The sequence below is a fragment of the Mycteria americana genome, chromosome 1, assembly GCF_035582795.1.
Source record: "Mycteria americana isolate JAX WOST 10 ecotype Jacksonville Zoo and Gardens chromosome 1, USCA_MyAme_1.0, whole genome shotgun sequence".
Lineage (NCBI taxonomy): Eukaryota > Metazoa > Chordata > Aves > Ciconiiformes > Ciconiidae > Mycteria > Mycteria americana.
Genome location: NC_134365.1, coordinates 10433705 through 10455519, shown reverse-complemented (window position 1 = coordinate 10455519; position 21815 = coordinate 10433705). Strand labels below are relative to the sequence as shown.

General features: G+C 36.6%; 1 protein-coding gene across 1 annotated transcript in view; it reads right to left on the bottom strand.

Annotated features, from left to right (window-relative positions):
- SEMA3E (semaphorin 3E) overlaps positions 1-20773 on the bottom strand; it is a 145625-nt gene extending 124852 nt beyond the window's left edge. Inside the window, exon 1 of the mRNA XM_075491521.1 lies at positions 20648-20773. Coding sequence (XP_075347636.1) covers positions 20648-20762 — 115 coding nt within the window. The 5' untranslated portion in view covers positions 20763-20773. The remainder of the gene's footprint in view (positions 1-20647) is intronic.
- Between the last annotated feature and the right edge of the window lie 1042 nt (positions 20774-21815).

The following is a 21815-nucleotide window of genomic DNA, read 5'->3' as shown; positions in this document are numbered from 1 at the left end:
CAATTAGCATTTTTGTTAGATTAAGAATGTCCTACTGAGGAAGATAACCCATCTAGCCCACTGACTACAGATCTGAAAGATTAGAAACATCTTCCATTTCTTCAGTGGACATGCGTGTCTAACTTTGCAACATGGGACAGCATGCAAAAACACAACTAACATAGGTCAAGATTAGACTGATATCGATCTATCAGTTTAGATTAAACTCTTCAGCTCCTGCTCTCTGACTTTCTGCTGTGATGACCTGGACCCTATAAATAAGGAGAAGGCTGTGGATTCTCACAACAAGATGTGAATAATATGTCTATTATGATTCTGGTTGTAGCATGCGGGTAATGGGAGTATGTATAGGCACAAAGCCTGCTGAGGTAATTTTAAGAAACCATGCCAGAGGAAATGTGTCACAGTGGCACAGCCTTACCCAATTTCGATTTATGAATCTGTACCATCCTGAATCAAATTCCAGTGTTTTTTCAGATGTGTTTGGTTTTGGTGGTTTTTGGTTTGGGTTTTTTTTGGGGGGAGGGGGCGGTGGGCAGGGCAGGGAATGACTTTCTCCCTTTCCTTTCCTCCTGGCCCCCCAGAATTGTTTCAGAGGGTGCTCACAGACTATTTCTTTTCTGGTATATGTGCAACCACAGATCCTAAGTGCATGTAACTACAGGGATACAGGGACAGCTAATGTGGAAAAGACTGGAGAACCATAAACAACCAGAAACTGGGTCTGCATTCATAAAAACCCAGAAAAATTACTTAGTCATACTATTTTATGAATCAGAAGGGAATACTCTGCCTGAATATGATTAGTAACCACCAGCGCCTAAACTTAGCTTTACTTCCCAAACAGTAGAAATTCATCAGCATACTTCTAATACCTTGAGGAGATTTAGTTAGCTATGAACAGAAAGAAGGAAGTAACATTTGAAAGGATCACACACCTTCACTACTTCACACTGTTAATTTGGGCTTTTACTCGGTTCTCTTTTAAACAAGAAACCCGAGGCCAAGTTTAGGAGTACTTCAAACAAAATGAAAAGCCCAGCTTGGGCTGTGGTATGTGAGCTAGTTCTGTCCTGATTTTGCAATGAGGATGCAGTGAAAACAAAACTAATTAAGCTTCCAAAAACACAAGTTCCCTCAAATTTTGGAAAAGATCAGAAGAGCCTCAGCCAACTGAAGCACTAAAAAGTCAGAGGATATGTTCACAGAAGTCCCAAACACATGTTCATATGCTGAACTTGAGCTTCAGCATGTGATATATAGCTCAAATCTTGTTCAGCTGACCTTAATGCATACAAAAATTAACACAAATGTGATGTGTATGTAAGTAAGGAGACCTTTTCCTTTCTCTTCCCCTTTTCCTATAGAATATTTTTCTAGAACTATCTGGTCATCAGCTGAAAGACAAGTTAATCTTGAAATGACATAGAATACAATGCATTATTCATCATATATTTCTGAATTCATTATGCACTGATTTTTACAACTCAGAACAAATCCCACATACTCTTATATCATCAGTCATCATTATAAAATCCTTATCCAAAGGAATGTATGCTTTTAACACAGAAACAGACACAAAAGGGTATTCAATTTAGAAATGCTCAGCTTGGGAAAACAAAAACATGCCACTTATTCAGTAGTCATGAATGATCTATTGTTCTGTTCAATTATGTCACTCTCTTTCCAGATTATCCAAGGACAGAAAAAAGTTTTAATCTGCTGTAAAACTCCAGATAACCTGAGCAGTACATCAGAAATTTAGTCTATTAATTTAGGCATATAAATTTTACCCAGGAATTTATTGCAGATTGAGAGCTTACATTTGTCTTAGATCAAAAGTTTAATCTTTTTAACTAAGAATTCAGCTAGTGTTTGTCCATGTCTCAGAGTTAACACACAATTTACTGCTACTGGAATTCTTTAGATTTTTATCAGGCTGCAGTGGAAATTTAAATGAGCAAATAAAAAATAAAGCTCATTTCTGAAAAAAGTTGACAGCTTTCTGGATCCAAAAGTTAGGCAATTCCACTACCAACAAACATGTTCTATTCTCAGATTAAATGTTTTAAATAATAGATAATTTGTCAGAAAATTTGTAGGGGTTTCTCCTTATCTAACTAGGTTAATAGTGTTATAACTACTGCTGGTCTGAAATGCCCACCAGTTACAGCTATTGACATCTTCTGCAGTTGACCAACAGCTTGATGTCTCTGTTCTCATTGCCATTGACTAATCTTAACAATTAATGTCATGAAAATTTGGAAAGAGATATGTGGGTTCTGAAGTCCAGCTCCACCCGACTAAAAGTAACCCTAAAACAAGTGCATGGTTTAGGAGAACTCCCAAGAGTTACTAATATTCCAAACATTAGGATTGGCTACAGAACACAACACAGTTCCCAACTTCCTATAACAATCTGAACACAACAAAGCTGTGAATAAAAATTGCCAGAGGAAGGTAGTTCAAGCATATTGCCAATGATTCTCTTAGCAGGACTTTGTTAAATTAAAGTTATAGTTGATCTGAAGAAGTGCCAGCGTTATGAAGGAGGAGGAGAAAATTGGGGAAGAGAGGAATATTTATTTTGACACCAAATCTGGTGGTCAGTTTAATCCTGATTATGTCAGGACATAACAAACAGGTACCTGACAACTTTATGCCAAGAGGAGCATGAAGCCTGTCTCTAGTTGTTGCCATTCTCCAGTGCTGCTCAGAAAAAAGAAGAAAAAAAAAAAAGGAAAAAAAATCCGTAAAACTTGAATCCAAATTTACAATCAATAGAAAAAAACTCTTTTCTCACCTGCAGAAAGTAGTCTAGGGCCTGAAGCATGGGATTAAGGCCATATAGACAGGGTTGAAACAAAGGGTGGCTCTGTGTCTTTTCCAACACCACAAAACACAGAATCATAGAATCATTTAGGTTGGAAAAGACCCCTAAGATCATTGAGTCCAACCCTTAACCTAACACTGTCGAGTCCATCACTAAACCATGTCCCTAAGCACCACATCCACATGCCTTTTAAATACCTCCAGGGATGGCGACTCAACCACTTCCCTGGGCAGCCTGTTCCAATGCTTGACAACCCTTTCGATGAAGAAATTTTTCCTAATATCCAAACTAAACCTCCCCTGGTGCAACTTGAGGCCATTTCCTCTTGTCCTGTCACCTGTTACTTGGGAGAAGAGACCGACCCCCACCTCGCTACAACCTCCTTTCAGGTAGTTGTAGAGAGCGATAAGGTCTCCCCTGAGCCTCCTTTTCTCCAGGCTGAACAACCCCAGTTCCCTCAGCCGCTCCTCATCAGACTTCTGCTCCAGACCCTTCCCCAGCTTCGTTGCCCTTCTCTGGACACGCTCCAGCCCGTCAATGTCTCTCTTGGAGTGAGGGGCCCAAAACTGAACACAGTATTCGAGGTGCGGCCTCACCAATGCCGAGTACAGGGGCACGATCGCTTCCCGGGTCCTGCTGGCCACGCTATTTTTGATACAAGCCAGGATGCTGTTGGCCTTCTTGGCCACCTGGGCACACTACTGGCTCATATTCAGCTGGCTGTCAACCAACACGCCCAGGTCCTTCTCTGCCAGACAGCTTTCCAGCCACTCTTCTCCAAGCCTATAGCGTTGCATATATATCAAAACATAAACTGTGCATATATACCAAAACATAAGATGTGCAAGGACTAATAATCAAAACCATAATTACTTATTTCCACTATTTCTACTGTTTAGTTACATAAAAATTTTTTTAAACCAATCAAACTCTATTTAAGAACTACTTAATTATCTTTTGCAATCTTCCTTAAAAATCTTTACAGGTAAACAAAAGGTTTAATACCATACAGAATAAGAAGGTCTTCTAATACTGACAGATTTTGTAAATCAGGCTACCAGGAATACTGATATGGTACCATTTCAGTGCTGTGCTTCAGTCATTACATTGACAACACCCAATATCTTCCAATAGCAAAACAACTCATTTTTGTAAACGTGCTCTTTATCTAGACTTTAAATAAAAATTACCCTAAATAAAAAGTGATAGTTTCTAGATGGTTTAAGCTTGTGCAATTAATATATAATAACTCATTGAAATTAACTGATTTATTTTGTACTAAATTGGTTTAGTAAGTTAAAGTAAATCCTCTACCTTGAGTTGAAAATTTAACAGTTGCTTTCTGCATTCTCAAATTAATATTCAAATATAGGAAAATGAAGGTCCATTCAAGAAAATCAGACAGGACAGAAACTCCTCTGTTTATAAACAGTTACAAGTTTTTCTTCATCCAGACCCCCCTAAAACTGAGCAAGACACTTATGCCACAAAAGAATGGGTAGAAACACTGCTATAGTCTACAAACAAGAACCTGCAAATAATAAATACAACTGTTGAAATAAAGTAAATATATTCTAAAATATGAGAAATGTATTTATTTCTTAAACTGATGTCTGTAGAGAACATGGAGAGTACCATAAATATATGGTACTACTTCTACTGGAGAGAACGTTAATGACGTGGTCTTGGCTGAGATCAATGAGGCCACACAAAAGAATAATATTACATTAGAAAATGTCTTGGACATCGCTTTTGTAAACTGATTATCTGGCATAATAAAGAAAACATTTAAGGAAGTTCTGTTTTGCATGTTAAATGATTCCTTCTTGGAATGGCTTGTTTTGGAACATAGCAAAGGAAATGTTAGTGAAAAATTGAAAAAGTAGTTATACTTGAGACATTGAGTAATAGTGACCACATCAGAATTAAATTTGGCTCTCTTCAAGGAGGAATAATATTAAAAAAGGAAAAAAAAAAGAGAAAAATTAACCTTATGATATGAAACTTCAGAAGAGATTCAAAACCAAAAGCAAAACATATAAAAAATAAAATAAAAGGACCAAAGTAATTTAAAGTTAATTTGAATCCTTGTATTACTAGCCGGAAGTTACATAAACACGATACCAATACTACATATTTCTGGTCCTTGAAGAATCAGGAAAATGAATGAAAAAAAACTCCACAAAGCAAAGCAGCAAGAGTCTTGGATAGTTTTTTTGCATCAAGCAGAAACCATTTTAAAAAAAGAAACAGCCCACTGAGACCAACAGAAGAGAACCAACCATGACACATGAACTGATGGGGTTTTGATGCATGACCAAGTTATGATGAGATGACAAGTTAACATGCATCAAGTGACTTGTGATAACTGGATGTCTCAGAATCAACGTAATTTTGGCCCCAAATTACAATGATTCTGTGAAGCTGCTTTAATTTATATTTCCTGCAGGCTGTGAATGTGCAGCCGCATGCCACATGACTTGCTAAACCACTGCAAACTGAGTGTGTTCTTGAGTCCTGTGTTTCTGATTTGCAAGGCTACAGTGAAATCTGAAGAATGAGTAGTCAAACTGAAAACCAGAAAAACAGTCTGCAGAAGGATGTGTGTGTCACCTGGTCTACCTTGCAATACATGAGCAACTGAGCATTTCTTTGCACTTTTTCTTCACCACAATAATTTAAGCAAATACCTGCTCATGACATACTTGTTTCAAGTAATAATGATAAGTCTCTGTCCCAGAGAAATAGTACCACTTAAACTCACTGATAATGTATTAAGGAGTTATTAGTACTTATTGACTTTCATGAAAAAGCAATTTTGCCAAACTTGGGCACTCTTAAAATGGGAGATCAGACTTTCCAAAAAAGCATGTAATATTTCAAGAAATAAATGCAAAGATCTTTCAATTTACTGTCCATTTTTTCCAATATTTGGGGTTTCTGTTTCCAAGAATTCTTTGCAGTGATGAACACTATAATTTATAAACCTAATGTTTATATTCTTAAAAAATTTTAGATGTCAGAACCTAGGACTTCAAAGAAAAATACTGTAGCTCAATTTATTAATATGGAAGTCTCAGCATTGCTAAGACAGTTCATATGGAATTTTTGAATCAAATACTTATCTGCTAGCAAAAATAAGCATTCTTGTGGAGACTAGAATTGAAAGACAACACCTGTCATTTTCTCTTTAAAAGTGTTGCTACTGTTTCTAGTAATTGAGACTTGTTTTAACATTCCTAAACTATCTGCAAAATTGAAGTTAATTAACAGTATCTAGATAAACATTACAAAAAAATAAATGACAGTAGCTTAAGGAGAAATTTGGTTTCATCAGCACACTAGAAGTTTGGAATGTATTTACAGTACAGTCAATAAAAGGAAGAAGGTTAATTTATCTGACTTAGTATCTCAAAGCACTTTAAAATGCTGCTGTACTTAAGTACTTTGGAGGTTACTGATAAATAAAACTGCTTGTTAGCACAACATAAACCAATTTATTAATAATTTATCACTCAGAACTGAGTGACACCATCTAAGATAATACAAAGTAAGCAAGAATGTTTTTTTGTTATTACTCCTAAATTAGAATATGCTCAATTACCTATACATTTTATTTTCAATCTTGTTTGTCTACACAATTGTCAGCTGCTAGCCTGAAAAGCTTTTTTTTTTTTTTTTTTTAACCTGTTCCTATTAGCAAGTCTTTTTGGTGAAAACTAGCTGATACTGACATAGTGGGATTGATTTAGGTTAGATAAAGCTCTGTCTCACTAGACTAGCTATCTGGTCTTCTCTAAAATTCCCAGTCTGTACATTTTTCTAGTAAGGACGCTTTCATCTTCCACAGTCATATAGACTTTATGTGGTCTTTTTCTCCAGATGATCTTTTCCTTTAACACTATATTGACCTGGGAAGTCTTCTTCATTCCTTGGCTTCTTGCTTTAGTATTCTTTCGCTAGAAAGCTCCACATGTCTGTACATCTCCAAGACTCCCCTGGGAATAAGATCATGTCAAAATCCTGCAGGGAAGGGCTGGGATAGAATCCTAGCCCATCTGAAAGCAGGGAATATCACAGAAAATCTCTTCCAAATACTCATTTATTGCACTGTCCCCAATTATTGGTAAAGGACAAAAAGAACCAAACCCTACATAATTATTACTTTTAATGCTTTTAATCCTTAAGAATGCAGACCTAATGCCTTTAACTCACATAATAAGAAAATATCTTCAGTCTAAATAGTGCTTGGTGATCAGCTGGGCTTCCTAGGAACAGCTACCTGCAACACAGTAGAAAATTGAAATTTCCATAGGACTATTGGAAAAGATAATTGCATTGCCACTGAATTGACAGTAGGTTATCTGACCACTACAGAAATACCAATTTGGAAGGATTAAAAGAGAGAATGATGATCTATCATAGTAAAGATTATTTGATTATCTTGTGATGAAAACAACAGTCTAATTTCCTAAGAAAATGAGGCTTTCTTGATCACTCTGCTCATTGGTGACACAATCCGTTTATCAGTTGTTCCCTATGACATGTGAGAACCCTCTGACCAATTTAAAATTTCTTGGGAAAAGGGTGTGGAGTAAGGGCAGTCTAAAAAACATTAAGTTTTTCCAAGTTGCATGAAAATCAGTAGTTAAGAAATGGAAATACTCCATTAGTTCCTTAACCAAAAGGGAGAACAAAGTCATTATCCAATTAATCCAATTAGCAGGCAACTGGTCAATTAGCACATGCAAACTGACTGGCCAACAAGCGCATGCAGAAACAATCATACCTCTGCTACTTTTTGCCCACCTAGGGAGCCAAAAAAGTGGCTAATGAATATAAAGAGTTCCAGGAATACTGTTGAATGTTACATGAGAGGGAGGGAGTTGCTATAAGGGAGACTTTAGTGCCTGGGATACCATGATGTGTGCTGCAGTAGGAAAACATTAGGTTTTAAGAAAGGTGAGTATGATTTTGGAAGGATTAAGTGATTTGTTAAGAAGTAGACATACTAAAAGAAAGAAGAAAGAAAGAGAAAGAAAGAAAGAAGAAATAAAGATAAGATCTCAGATTATTTCAGTAGGGGAAAGAACAGAGAAAGCCCAAGGGACATGAGATATAAGCATATAGGAGATTATAATACATTTCTTTCACTTTTCATGTTTATTTTCTGCTTTAATAATTGCTTCCTATTGAGGCATGTCCTTGTTAATATTTCTTATTGCTGATGTCATGCTGCTCAAAGATATTTCAGTTTTACTAGGCAAAACAATAGGTAGTTGGAAGGAAGTTTTATTCTCACATTCAGGTTTTAGATAATTCTACTGGGAAAAAAATTATGAGATTTAGCAAGACTTAAATACTTGAGGATCCCAGGAGCTTGTTGAAAGTTTTTCATAAAACTTCAAAGTGAATCCAGATTTCTCAAATCTAATAGATTATTAACACATTATTGGGGATCCAATCAGTCCAACAGAAAGACACTCAATGAAAGAAAAAGACTGTAACTCTTCTTTCCCAAAAGAAATATTTTAATTATAAAAGGATTTGATTTAAAATTGCACACAGACATGTTTTAAAGGTACTATAGCTTCTATAAGCATCGCATCAAATCTCTGGAGTTTACCATCTAAGATAGCTACCAGCAGTTGTGAGGTCTTTATTGAGGTTCACCGTCTATGTTTTCAGCAGGTGTGAGGTCTTTACAAGGGTGAAAAACAGTAACTGCTTAGGTTAGGAACTGATCAGTTAAAAACAAGTATTGTCCAATCAACAATGTTCAGGTCAGCCTGATGGCTTTCTTATCCAGGTATGCAAGCTGCTCTCAGGATCTACCTCCACCCTTCAGTGCTCTCAGATGCATTTTTAAAAGTTTGTAAACAATCCTGTAGTGACTAAGTAGTATCAGCATTATTACAATCCCTGTGAAAGCAACTGCAGAACTCCAAGATGCCAACAGAAACACGTTATTACCCTGTGCTACTGTAATGCAGTTACAACTGTAAGTATGGGACTCAGGTGGATGCAGTAATAGCTAACCTCTGCCATAGAATTACAATGTCTGGCAAGAGCAGACTTTACAGACCAAAGGACCAAACACTTAAAAAGCAAAACCACTGAGACAGAGTTTGCACAGAAATCCACATCTGTAGAAACTTATCATCCTGTTGTGAACAGTTAAACACAGAAGCCAAACCACGCCAACAAGGTTGTAGCAGGACTACAGTCATGGATATAGTGTATGATTAATTCAGAAAAACTCTGAAGCACCTTTTCGTCATAGATTAGAAATCTACTTTCTTTGTGTTAATTTATAGTTTACACCATTTAAAATATAAAACATGTTAAGACATGACAACTCTAATTCTCAGATATTTCCCATGGGTCCTGCAACACTCCCAGGCAATAGTGTCAGATATCAGTACGTGTCAATATGTCTGTTACCTTTCAACAATCCCAAGGTAGAACATTTCTATGCTGCTATCAAATTCACAGCACACTTCAGGAGCTGTTTCACAAGAATGTATAAACATCAGTTATTACTATTTTCAAATCTCCATGCTGTAAGTTTTTTGTTTTGTTTTACTTTTAAATTAAGAGTACAAGGAGTTTTCAACAGCCCAGAGATCTAATTTAACAGCTCAAGGGTTTTAGTGCTATTACACATTAAAGCAGTAAATGTGAAACCACAAAAAAAATCCAATCCATTAACCTGATATTATGAAGTAATTTGTTGTGTTTTCTAACAAAGTAAGGGGTTGTTATGTGTCAAGAAAATTACAGAGACCACATATAGCACTTGTAACATCTATTTCACAATTCCAAATGACAAGTACCCACACATATTACAGTGCTCTCCAAAATCCTCAAAGAAACATTTTCTGAAAATACTATTTTCCTTATGACAAAAGAGCATGGCAAGTTGTAAGCCTCAAGCCTTTTCATAAGTGTTTTAACCAAAGAATAAAATGGAAAGTGAAATTATACACATAAATCAAAACTGTCAGAGTTCCATGTTGCTTTGTAATGCCTGGGGTATGGGCAAAATAGAACAACTTTTGTCATTATTGGTTTTAATCAATCACACTACAGGGATGGCCACAAAGAATCTGTGCCTTAGACTTTGATCTTGCAAACAAACTCCAACTTAACTTTTAATCAACGGAGTCATTTGTCTGATTAAAGGTACACACATGATCAAGTATTTATAGAATCAAAGTTTGAGGATGTGGTCTATAAGGCCGCTTTGTGTGCAGGGGAAATAACTTAAACAGCTTGTATATAACCTCTGTTTATTACTGCTTCTTGGCCAGAGAGTAGCTGAGCCCTGGCAGGCAGCTGTGAGAGGCTCACCTATTTCAATATGATAGTGCATCAGTTCAGTTTAAACTGTTCTGAAAGCTGCTTAACCTAAGTCAGCATATCATGCTTAACCTAAATCAGCATATTGTGCTTAAACAAAGTCAGCATATTGTGCACTGAAGCAGATGTAGAATACATCTGAGTCATTACTGTGGTCCAGAGATGGCCGTGTCCAGCAGCTACGGTAGCCACTTACATTGCTCAGGTCACTGCTCAAGTGACTACAACTTTGTCCTCATCTTCCAGACGATTATTAGATCAAAGACTCACTACTTACTTAGTAATAATATCTTCACTTCTAGTTTATCAAGGCAATACTGCTGCAGCTTGTAAACTCTGCAGTAAGCCATTCTCAGTTAAAGGGTTTTATCCTTGGATGGGTAACATACTAGACCTTTCATCAGACATTCATCCCAAATCCATCTCACCTACTTTTATCTAAGTGTAAGCTAGGCCTCTGGTTTAAGCTGACCATTATTCTCCTTTTATACTCAGGAGAGACAGAAATATACTTCCAGGCTAAGTGCAACAACCAAATGGATCATCTCTTTTAGAAAGTAAAGTCAGGAACAAGGAATATCCTGTCAACTCCTTAGTCACAGAAGTTTGTAGGAGGTTTGCTATTGTCATTAGTAACAGTGAAATAAGGCCTCTGTTCTATTTTTGTGTTAAAGTTTTCATATATTTAGCAGTAGAATTTAAGGACAGTGTGGTGCATTCAAAGCTGTTGTTGGAGAACCACTTTTTACTGTAACTGTTTATTTTATCTTCTAAATGTGAAGCATTGTATTTACAAGAATTCAAGTATTTTAGAAATGAAATAACTCATTGCAGTGTTTGAGTGTTGACTCACAGAAGCTGCAGTCACTCAACAAGGCATACTATGGAATCAATAAAGAGCTTGGGACTGTTTGCAGCCTGGTTCTGAGCTATAATAAATGCTCAACCTGCTGAATACTTTAACACCTCCTCAATAGTGTGTTTAGAAATGACTACTATCCCAGATGCTTGTGTAACCTGAAAATATGCAGAAAGACATGGTCATGCCTAAGATAAGCAGAGAAGAGAAAATAATGACTTACTGCATGTAAACACAGGCACATAAATCAAGACATTTTTTCAGCAACAACATTAATAAGAACAAGATCTCTAGGACAGCTCACGTCTTTCTGGGCTCCCAGAAAACACATATTTTCAATCTTTGCATCATACCATTCTCAATCAACTGAGATGAAATATTTAATACATAAAGGAATGGGTTTATTTTCCTTTACTCTTGGCTTTTACCACACACCCACAGGAAAGCACTTGGCTTAATGATAAATAAAGAGTTTCAGGAGCTCATAGAATTGAGCAACACTTTCTAACCTTTAACTTTCTGGCTGAAAAATGACCTTCAGTGATGACCCCAGTGAATAGTACTATCTGGAATAATTCCCTCACATCAAGCAACCTATTATTTTACTATTATTAAGTTTTAGTAACACTGCTGGGAGAAACCATCTGTTAAAAGAGAAACAAGGTACTGACCCTTAGGTATTTGGGGACTGTTGTTTTCTGCAATCAGTTTAAGGCAATTTTCATTCATTTTGTACAATTTCCTTTCACCAGTGTCAGGAAGATCAGAATAAGAAAAGGCCAACATCCCTGTGATGTTTATTGCACATCAACAAATAAAAGATATATTTACAGCTGCATTCACCAATTTACTAGGCCTATTAAACAAATGTGTTGTAAGGAAAAGCCTATAAAGCAAACTTAGCAACAGTAAAAAGCCCATTGTTTGACTCCCCACAGAAGCTTCAATTGCTTCACAGTATGAAGTCAGGAATCCTTTAGATAAAAATAAACACAGAAGGAATAGAGAACAGATACATTAAGGATGTTAAGAGGAGTGAAGTCTTCTTTCACTGGATGCCTGTCTTCCAAGCACTGGTTCCTTGGTTTAGAGAATTATTTTGCAAATAGTTTGGGAAAAAAAAAACCACATCATCATACTAGAGCGATCCAGTCGAGAACCTTTTAAATTTGTATGTAAATATATTTTGGGGGATTTAAAGAAAGAGAAACATAGGATAAACTTCACATGATGCACTGAAAGAGCGAATTTCCTAAAACCTGAAATTCTTCAGTACTGATGAAGTAGAAATGTTAGCAACGTGATTTCACAAGGATCATAAACATCTTTTTTTTTCTTAGCTGCTGCTGCCAAATCACAGTCTGAAGAGGACTATATATTGCCTATCATCAAATTCTTATAAATAATGAAAATCTTCTGCTCAGGCCAAAGGGATATGAGAAGTCATCGGTGATATTTTTTTTCTTTCTTCTGATTTTGGCTAACAGGCTTTGTTTGGTTGAGTTTGTTGTGGGTTTTTCTTTTTCATGAATAAAATTTTTGGCCTTTTATTTCTTCTGTATTTTGACATATAATATCCATAGGGATCCTTTGAACTATATTGTAATAGATCACACAAAGCACAAAAAATCTCATGTCTGTCATACAACCTTCCTTGACTGGAAAGATATCCTGCACAACTAGGTTTCTGATATGAAATCTCAAATCAAGCAAATTCAACTAAGAACGGTAATACAATTTTAGAAGCTAAATGTTGCATGTCTATGGCAAATTAGTCTTTGCCATTACAGGCTTGCCTTTGTGTTGACTTTTTAACCTGCAGAAGCATTGGGAAAAATCAGGTTTTAATCCATTCCCTGATACTGGAAATCTAAATACCAGGAGTCAACCAGTAACAGGCAGGTGAGTTAGTTAGAGAAAGTGGCACCAAGTTTCTCCATGGAAGGCAAAGAGACAACACGGCAGAGGATATTGCTGTTTCCTGGTAAACTTCATTGATTTTGTGCTGTGACGTGTACAAGGTAAATGGATGGCACTTCCACCAGGCAAATGAAGTTTCAGCCTGAAACATTGCACTGCATTCAAGGACAAATCTTAGGTCATTACATGTAACTGGAAGACTCTTGTTGACTTTTAATAAGAGTTGAGCAGATTTTGATTGACAGAAGAGGTAATAAAGCATACCAAGTACTACATTGAGACAGGGTAGCAAGACATGACATAAACAACCACCAATTATCTGCTTTCACCTGAGACTAATAAAAAGTAATTTAAAGATGAGATTCAACTTTTATTCCATCAAAAGCTATTTTTCAGCTACATGAGTGATCCAAGTTTTGCAGCTATTGGCTACACACAGTGTCTGTGTGTCATGCCAGGGCCAAGATGTTTGGCAGGCATCACTTTGTTGACATCTTTGTGGTTACAGACCTCCTGTACATACTTGCACAGAAACTGTAAAAGGAACCTTTGACATGCCATTATATTCCGGAGGTCCTGCAAATTACAGGTAAAATAAGAATGAAAGTAGACTAAAAGAGAAACAAAGATTCATCACTAAGATTATATATTCACCTAAGGCAGTGCAGCTAAAGAGTGTATCCAGATGCCTGATTGCAATGTGCTGTAATTTACAAATCCTCTGAAAAGGTCTAACATCAAGAAATGTCACAGAGAAACCCTGAGAAAAACCAGAGAAACCCTTCCTCTGTTTGTAATATTGTTTCTTAAAAACAAACAAACAAAATTATCTCAAAACACTTTTGCTTAGGTGATTTTTAAAGGCATGAAAATTATCACAGGGTAAGAAAAAACTGAATACACAATACATTTCTGCTTTACATTGTTTTGAAAGGGAAAAAAAATAAGTCTGCTATAAAACAGTTTGCCAAAGGGATGCAGCATGACTGAAAGCATATCAGTTTATAGCTTCATCAAAACTAACAGAATATGGTTAGAGAAGAAACACAGTGAAGTCAGCTTTCAATTGAATTCTTTACTGAGGTGAAATCTCTCTTCCAAAATAAGAATTTGTAGCCTTGAGGATGATTAGAAGAACCAAGATCAAGGGAAGAAGGAATTTGTCAATGTGAGACGAAAAAAGTAGGGAAACAATAGGTTGGTAACATTTGTTTTTGAAACTACGCTCTGAGAGAATCATTATGGTTTTATTTGATTTATGTATGTAGTAAACTCATTCAGTTCCTCACACTGAATATTGGTGATGACAATTTAAGTTTTGCATCAATTTAAAGATGGAGTTTATTTTAAAAGCTTTTCAAAAATTGCATCTTCAAAGTTATTTATATCCTTTCTTTACAGGAGTTTGGAATCATAACTAAACTACACTACAGATTTTTTATAACGCAATATTTTCATTCTTTTTCTCCTTAAACATTTTCTTTCATGTTTAATCATGAATCCTTAACTGATTATTTAAATGCCAAACATTAACTAACCAACACAAAACATTTTAAATAGTATACTCAAGTTAAGAGGGCTTTTTTCTGTAAAACAAAGATTATTATCTTTATCCCTGCAGGCTATGAATTTCTTTAAAAAATTAAGATTTTTCTAATTAATGCTGGCCGCATGCTATAACTTTATCATATTTGCCTGGCTACATGAGGAAAACCAGGGCGGCAGTTTTAATAATATTTACTATTCCCATTGCACACTTTTAGAATATTTATTGACCGAAAGTTTCTCAAAAGGCCTGAAACAGATGCTCACCCTTGCACAGCATCCTGTAAATCATACAAACAGCATTAATCCTGTTTTCATTTAAGTAAAATATAACACTTACTTTCAGTGAAAGAATGATGAGTACAATATCTGATGAAGAGTTTAAAAGAGCAGATGGTGTTATCACTTTGAAAGCAGGGAGGTAGCTGCATAGAAGCAGCAGCATGCAGGATATTCTGCTCTTGCACCTTCAGATGGTACTTAGTTCTTTAAAGCAAAAGCAGGGAAGTGATTGATGTTAAGCAGCAAACAGTCTGCTGCTTGCATCCCCGGTGGTGGTGCTTATCGCTTCAGAGTTCTGTTACAGCAATACTTAGAGAAGCCTTTGTCAACAAAATGCAGTTATGAAAGGAACTAGTATGGATTCTCTGCCAAAAAATTCCTGTCTTGGTGAGCAAGTCCCTCTAGGATTATTTGAAAACACTCCTGAACTTGCTGCTAGTCACCTCTTGTGATATGGATGAATAATAAACCTAAAGCTTGTCCTAATTGTTGGTAAAGAATCAGTTGTCTGTCCAGTGGGAGAAGGGATGCAAAAGCTCTCCTCTCTACCCACAGGTGGCCCAGAGATATTTATGTATCTTCCCCTAAGACATTTCTAAGCTGACATTGACATCTATGTGGCCTCGAGAATTTGGGTAAGAAAGAAGAGACTTCTTGTCACATGGTTTTTCCAAACACTCATAATTCTGGTTATCAGCCCTTATACCCAAACACATTTAGACCTGGAGCCATAATACAGGATAATATAGGTCTTTAGTTCCTAAACCCTCGGAATTGTACTGCTCTTTAATTCACTGTAAAAAAAATCCAAACTTCAATCTGTTATATATATGCACACATATTTTATAGATACATATATATATTTGTGTATATACATACACATAATCATCTATCTTTTTTTTATACCAACTTCTCTGGACTATATGTAAGCATAGACCACAAGCTAAATCCTTATTCTGGTACAAATTCAAGATGATTTATATCTAGCAAGAATTAACATCTTTCTCAAATTTGAATTTACCTTGGTAGGAAAACCAGTCTTTCCTAGTCATTCGAAATCAAAATTCTGTTACAATGAAAGCTGTTAAAAACAGAAAACATTTTCGTGGATGAAATTGAATCAGTCATGATTCAGTTATGGGTTATGTGGCTAGTCATTAATTAACCATGATTTATGTGGCCAGGTGATTACTAATTGAAAATACTGTACTTGCATTAAATATATTTACCTACTTCAGAATTCACAAATGCCTGTCTAAAAATTCCCTACATTTTTGTTATTCAATTTAGTCATTAGTCCCTGAGTAAATTTTGCTGCCACCTAGCTAGAGAACAGACACAGTAACATATCATGGATAAGCATGATGAAACTCTTAGTGTTAATTAAAATGAAATCTAAATTACAATTATCAAGAAAGTTAAAGTAGGTGTGCTGAAAGTCTGGCTCCTGTAAATGGCAATGAAACATTTTTTCTCTTGTAACAGACCTCAGCAGCCCTCAAAGACGATTAGCCATCCCTAACATACCTAAGTTCTTATACATTACATGTTTTATATTACACATTCTACATATTAAAATCTGTATATGAACATGGAGAATATCACTTTTCTTCTGCAACATTTCAGCTCTCCCTTCCTTAGTTGTCTGCTGCTATTGTTTGAAATATTTATTCTTGGAGAATAAATTTTCCAATCCAGATTATTTCCTTCTAAATTCAGTCTGCTCCTTCTGCCTGCTGCAGCTTGACTTTACTACAGAAAGTAGCAAGCAGTTCCCACAGAAGGTAAAAGGAGGATATTTGGATGGATAAGGCAGGCACAACTGCTTCTTAACCATACCTTTTCCAGACAAGAACAGTGTCCAGTGCATAGCTACACAACCTGAGATCAGGCGATGCCAAAATCCCTCAAGTCACTCAAGAGCAATGTAAATGGGTGAAACAGAAAACAGATCCCTCAAGATCTGCAAATCTCTGCGCATAACTGACTATACCAGATCCCATTGCAACAACAAAATTGTACAGACCGCTGTAAGGGCTCAACATCTCATTTTCATACTATGTTACCTTTGCTCTTTACCATGTTCACAAACTAGGGGGAAAAACATCCAGCTAGAAATACACTGCAAACCATGCATAATGCTTGAATTATACAATTACATCCTTCATGGGCTCTTCAGGCCTACACGCTTCTAGTGTAGCTCTATTAGGCTTATATAAATATATCCCTCCTGTCCTCTGGAAACCCAATCCATTTCAATCTGTAATGTAAATAGTTTCTTTTTAACATGCAGTGTGTGCTGATTTCACCTTAATTATATATTTCCCATTGCGAAAACTCAAACTGTGGGATACTGGGAAAGAATTTAACCAGCAGCCTATAAAGAATAGGGGCTGAAGCTTGGTTTCCATTAACACCTCATTAGGCAGAGCCTGTACTGTACATAAAATGAGCTAATGATTTTTATATGTAGTTGTCAACCTATAACTTAATAACGTAGAAACTTTATTTCTCTGTAATATTGAGCAAGCGATAATACATTTTTATCTCTACAAATCAACATGAAGCTATTGGAGTACATTATTACTGCAAGTAAGTTCTTCATTCATCATCATCAAACACTGACCTGTAGCGCAACCATACCACTAATACCACAAGTGGTACTAATTGCAGTGTAAATTTTCTGATAGACAAAAGGTGACGGTTTGAGGAAAACACCTTCAAGTCCTGGATATAAATAGTTCAGCTTACTAAAAATGAAGTTAGAACCATAAAATGACTGTTAGGTGGTTATAGGATTAATTCTAATCCCATATAAAGGAATGGCAAAATTCTCATGTTTGAGTTTACTGAAAATAAAGAGCATCGTCTACCTTACCAAAACTCACCATTACACTTTGCATTAACTTGACAGGTTTAACAGTAGTTCAAGAATGCAGGACTTTCATTAACTCCCACTGAAGCTGAGTAAATGACCATAGAGTCAAACAGGGGTTGCACAATATATCCCTTAATTGGCAAGGGGATTGTGGTATTCCTATCCATCAGATGACCCCTCTGCGCAAGGGTTAGGACCTGATCTTGTTGCAGTGGGTTTGGAAGCATGTGTGCTCTGCAGGTGAAGCCTGGTTTGCTGTGAGAGCAAAAAGTTCTCATTCACTGTCAGTTCACTACTCTTTCACTAAGCAGCACTTTTAAAGAAAAAAAAAAGGGAGAGAAATTGTGAATTTATAAAAATCAAAGAAAGAGTCTCCTTTTCTAACTTGTGGAAGCCTTCTCTTGGTTCTTTAAAATAAGAATAACTAGTTGTAAATACTTCTTCTATAACAAAAAAAATTAATGTCTATAAACCTCATCATACTCATCATAGAAGCTTGTAACTTACCAGTCAGCACTAGCCTATCTTGCAATGGCCTGAATCCCAATTACCACCAGCATCCACAGTTACAAAGGGAGGCAGTGAGCAGGCATGCTTGCTTTCATGTTTCAGGGTCTTTGCAGTGAAATTTATAACTGAATTTACAGCTACTCCACACTGAAAATTTACACATATGGACTTCATTGTCTGTACCAACGCAGCAACTCACAGGCCGGGCTGGAACAGCTTTGTGAAGAGGGTGCAGGACCAGCTCTTCACGACTACCCCATGCCTAGCTGGTACCACAGCAGCCTCTCTCTGGAGTCAAACCAATTAAGATGAGGGACCCTCCTGCTGTTCCTGTTTGATTAGTGAATGCAGCAACGACATTTACTCGTTGTCTTCATGCTTGGTCGCTACATTCTTTTGGCTGGGAGAGTTGCAATGGCTGTTCCCACGGTGCAGGCAGGTATGCCATTTCTAACCTTTGGCTCGGGATATGTGGTCATGCACTCACTGACTGCAACACAGCTTGTAAAATCAGTCACATTTCATAAGTGTGAAAAATGTGACAGGGTATTGTACGAGGCGAAATATAAGATGGTGATGTGTGTGTTCATGGTAGAGAATTTACTTGGGACAGATCTTTCTGTGTCATTGGATCCGAGTGAACTGACATTAGGCAGGGGAGCTTTGGCCCTCTGTAGAGAAATGGATGTTTTAAAATCTCCTTGAAAATATCAGAGTTATGATGTGTTATGGCTAAATTACTGGCTCCCTGCTGAAAATGGAAGTAGTATGCAGTGAAATGTACACTGATTCCAACCAGCAGAAAAACAATTACAAGTGAGCACAGAAGCAGTTAATAGTTGCAGCACCATAGTAGGGAGCTTGCCAAAACTGGCAGCTAAGCCAGAGTCCTGAACCAACATAACAGTAGGTCTATTTGTCTCATTTACTGTGCTTTCCTCATCTCCCTTACCCCATCACAAGCAAACAAATATCAATAATAATGATAGCCTTAGTAATTACACCTAGAAATAAATCAATGTTCAAATGCACACTTTCAACAGTAAGAGATAAGAAAGGATTATATAATCAACATTTGTCACTCATTCCTACTGTACTCTGAAACCATAGGCTAAAAAAAAAGTGGTTTATATATTAAAAGGGGTCATATAATTCATTTCATTGAGAGCAATTAATTGTTTACTTACAAGACAGCTTTCCATGACAAATCTTTCTTTCTTTAAAACACGTTTCACTACCCTATAAAAGCAAATCCCATTTCTTATAGCTTCCTAGCAAGACATTCAGACCAATTATCCTATTCAGCTTCTCCTTTCTTTATAATTGGTAATTTAGCTTGCTATATAAAACACAATTAAACCTTGTTTAGACTAAAGCTGTCTACACGTGGAGCTGTAGCCTATGCTAATTCTTAAATCTTAGCCATACTTAAAATAGGTATTCTAATGCACTTCACACTGATGCAGCTTAGTTATCACTTTCATAACCACAGAAATGTTCTTGAGTAAATTAACATTTGCTCATTCCCAACTATGTCAGCAAAAAGGCATTTTCTTTTCATCTTTGCATAAGAGATAATATCAAAATATTACTGATTGGTCAGTCATCAATTTATCCTGCACACTTACATTTTTTCACTCCTACTGCAATAACTGCCTGTCATATGTTTCTAAGTACATAACCTACAAATGTATGTACTGCTGCAGAGAACTGAAATGTCATGTTGTGCACAGGTATTTTTATATATACACAGGATTAAAACCAAATCATAGGGAAGAGTTTAAATCACATGCAATCCAGAACTGAAGAAGGACATACTCTGAAGGAGCTAAGGAAGAATGGTTCAGGCTTCAGGTAAACTGAAAATTTATTTAAAAAAAAATATAAGTACTTTTTTTCTTTGGATTACTCAGTTAAACTGCAAGCAGACTTACATTGGCAGTTAGTCATTTTAATTATAGTGTGATGACACTTGCTAGTTTAGAAAATGAATCATATGGTTGCACAGGAATTCAGTCTTTTTGCCTTAGCTATATTTGTAGATAGATAGAATTCTAAAAGTGAAACAGACATTTAATTGTTTAAGGGTTACTTGATGCATAAGAGTATATTTATTCAGCAATAATTTCAGGTTATCTTCTCAATTTCTTTTATTAGAGACCAGACATCCTTCTTACAGCATGGAGGCTAAGACAGAATGACAAGCAAATCTAACATGCTTTCAGGTAGAAGAATATTTCAGTAGCCTAAAATCATCAGCAAGTGCCTTAAATCTTCCTGAATTCAGTAAACTTAATTATGGACTCATTTTAGTACAAGGAAACAATTAACAAGATTTCTGAACAGGAATATTTTATTCTGTCAAAGGACCATAATTTAACCCCAATGCAATACTTTCAGTGCAGTCAATGAACTTGCATTAGCATAAAGTCTTTAAAAACCTGACACACTGACCTACCTTTATGTGACAGACGTAACCTTGGCTGCCTCGTATCTGTTGCTTGACATCCAGTCGGTAACTCTAGTAACAAGCCATATAGTGCCAGGATTAAAAGGTCCTGGGCAGATGCCATCCTGCCCAAGATCAAATTCTTGCGCTCTTCACTTAACTGCTGCTGTTTGTTTGTTGTTTTGGTGGGGGTTTTTTAAGGCTCCAAGTTCCACTTCTACTTTCCCAGTGCAGTTAGATCTCTCTCTTTGGTCAGTTTGTGGGGTATCTCTATGGGAAATTCAATGTTCATCAGAGAAGCACACAGCCTCAGCTAGCCATTTGTCAAGCTGTGCAAATGTCATGTAAAAATATTCCCTCCCTAGGACAATTGTTTATAAAGTGCGAGGACATTCCAAGGCGTTACTCTGCAGTGTTGTGTCTTGAGCTCTCTTTAGTAACTCTGCCAGTGGATTCAGGAAGAAGCTGTATTTTCAGTCCCTCCTGCAAGGCAATTCATTCAGAGAAGGAGGGAGGGAAAAAAAAAAAAAAAAAAAAAAAAAAAGAAGAAAGCACCCTCCTCCTTGGTGCTCTTCAGAACTCAGCCCCTTGCTCTGACTTGCCAAACAGCTAGTTTTAATTCACCTTTCACCTTTGCTAATTAAAAACAAGAAGTGCCATTCCCTCCTGGAGTTGCAGGATCCACCCAGTGGGGAAGCCGGGCTGTCAGGCTGCTGTATTTACTGAGAAAGTTCAGGGAGGGTTGAGGCAATGTACAGTACTAGCTGCTTCTAGGAAGCGTTTTAATCCACGTGCCGTGCACTGATTCCTCAATTGCTTCGTGGTTTCACGTTGTAAAGCATCGGGAGAAGGGTCAGAATTCCTCCCGTCCCTCCCTTTCGAAAAGTCATTTCAGCTTTTGTTCCCAGCTCAGTTTTAGAGGAGGATTAACCCTTGAATTAACTATTGAAGTACATTATCACTTAGAGTCATTAAACAGCATGCTACTAAGTGGATCAGAATAAAAAGATTCCACTTGTATATCCTTTCTTACTTTAAAAAAAGGTTTAGCTTTGTGATTTGTTTTTCCAAATGTGGTTTTATACAGTGGTTTCTCCCCATTACATTTTAAATGTCTGTAAGTCTGGAATCTTAGGTCACTTACACATGTCAGTAAAATTACTTATCTGACTAGAAA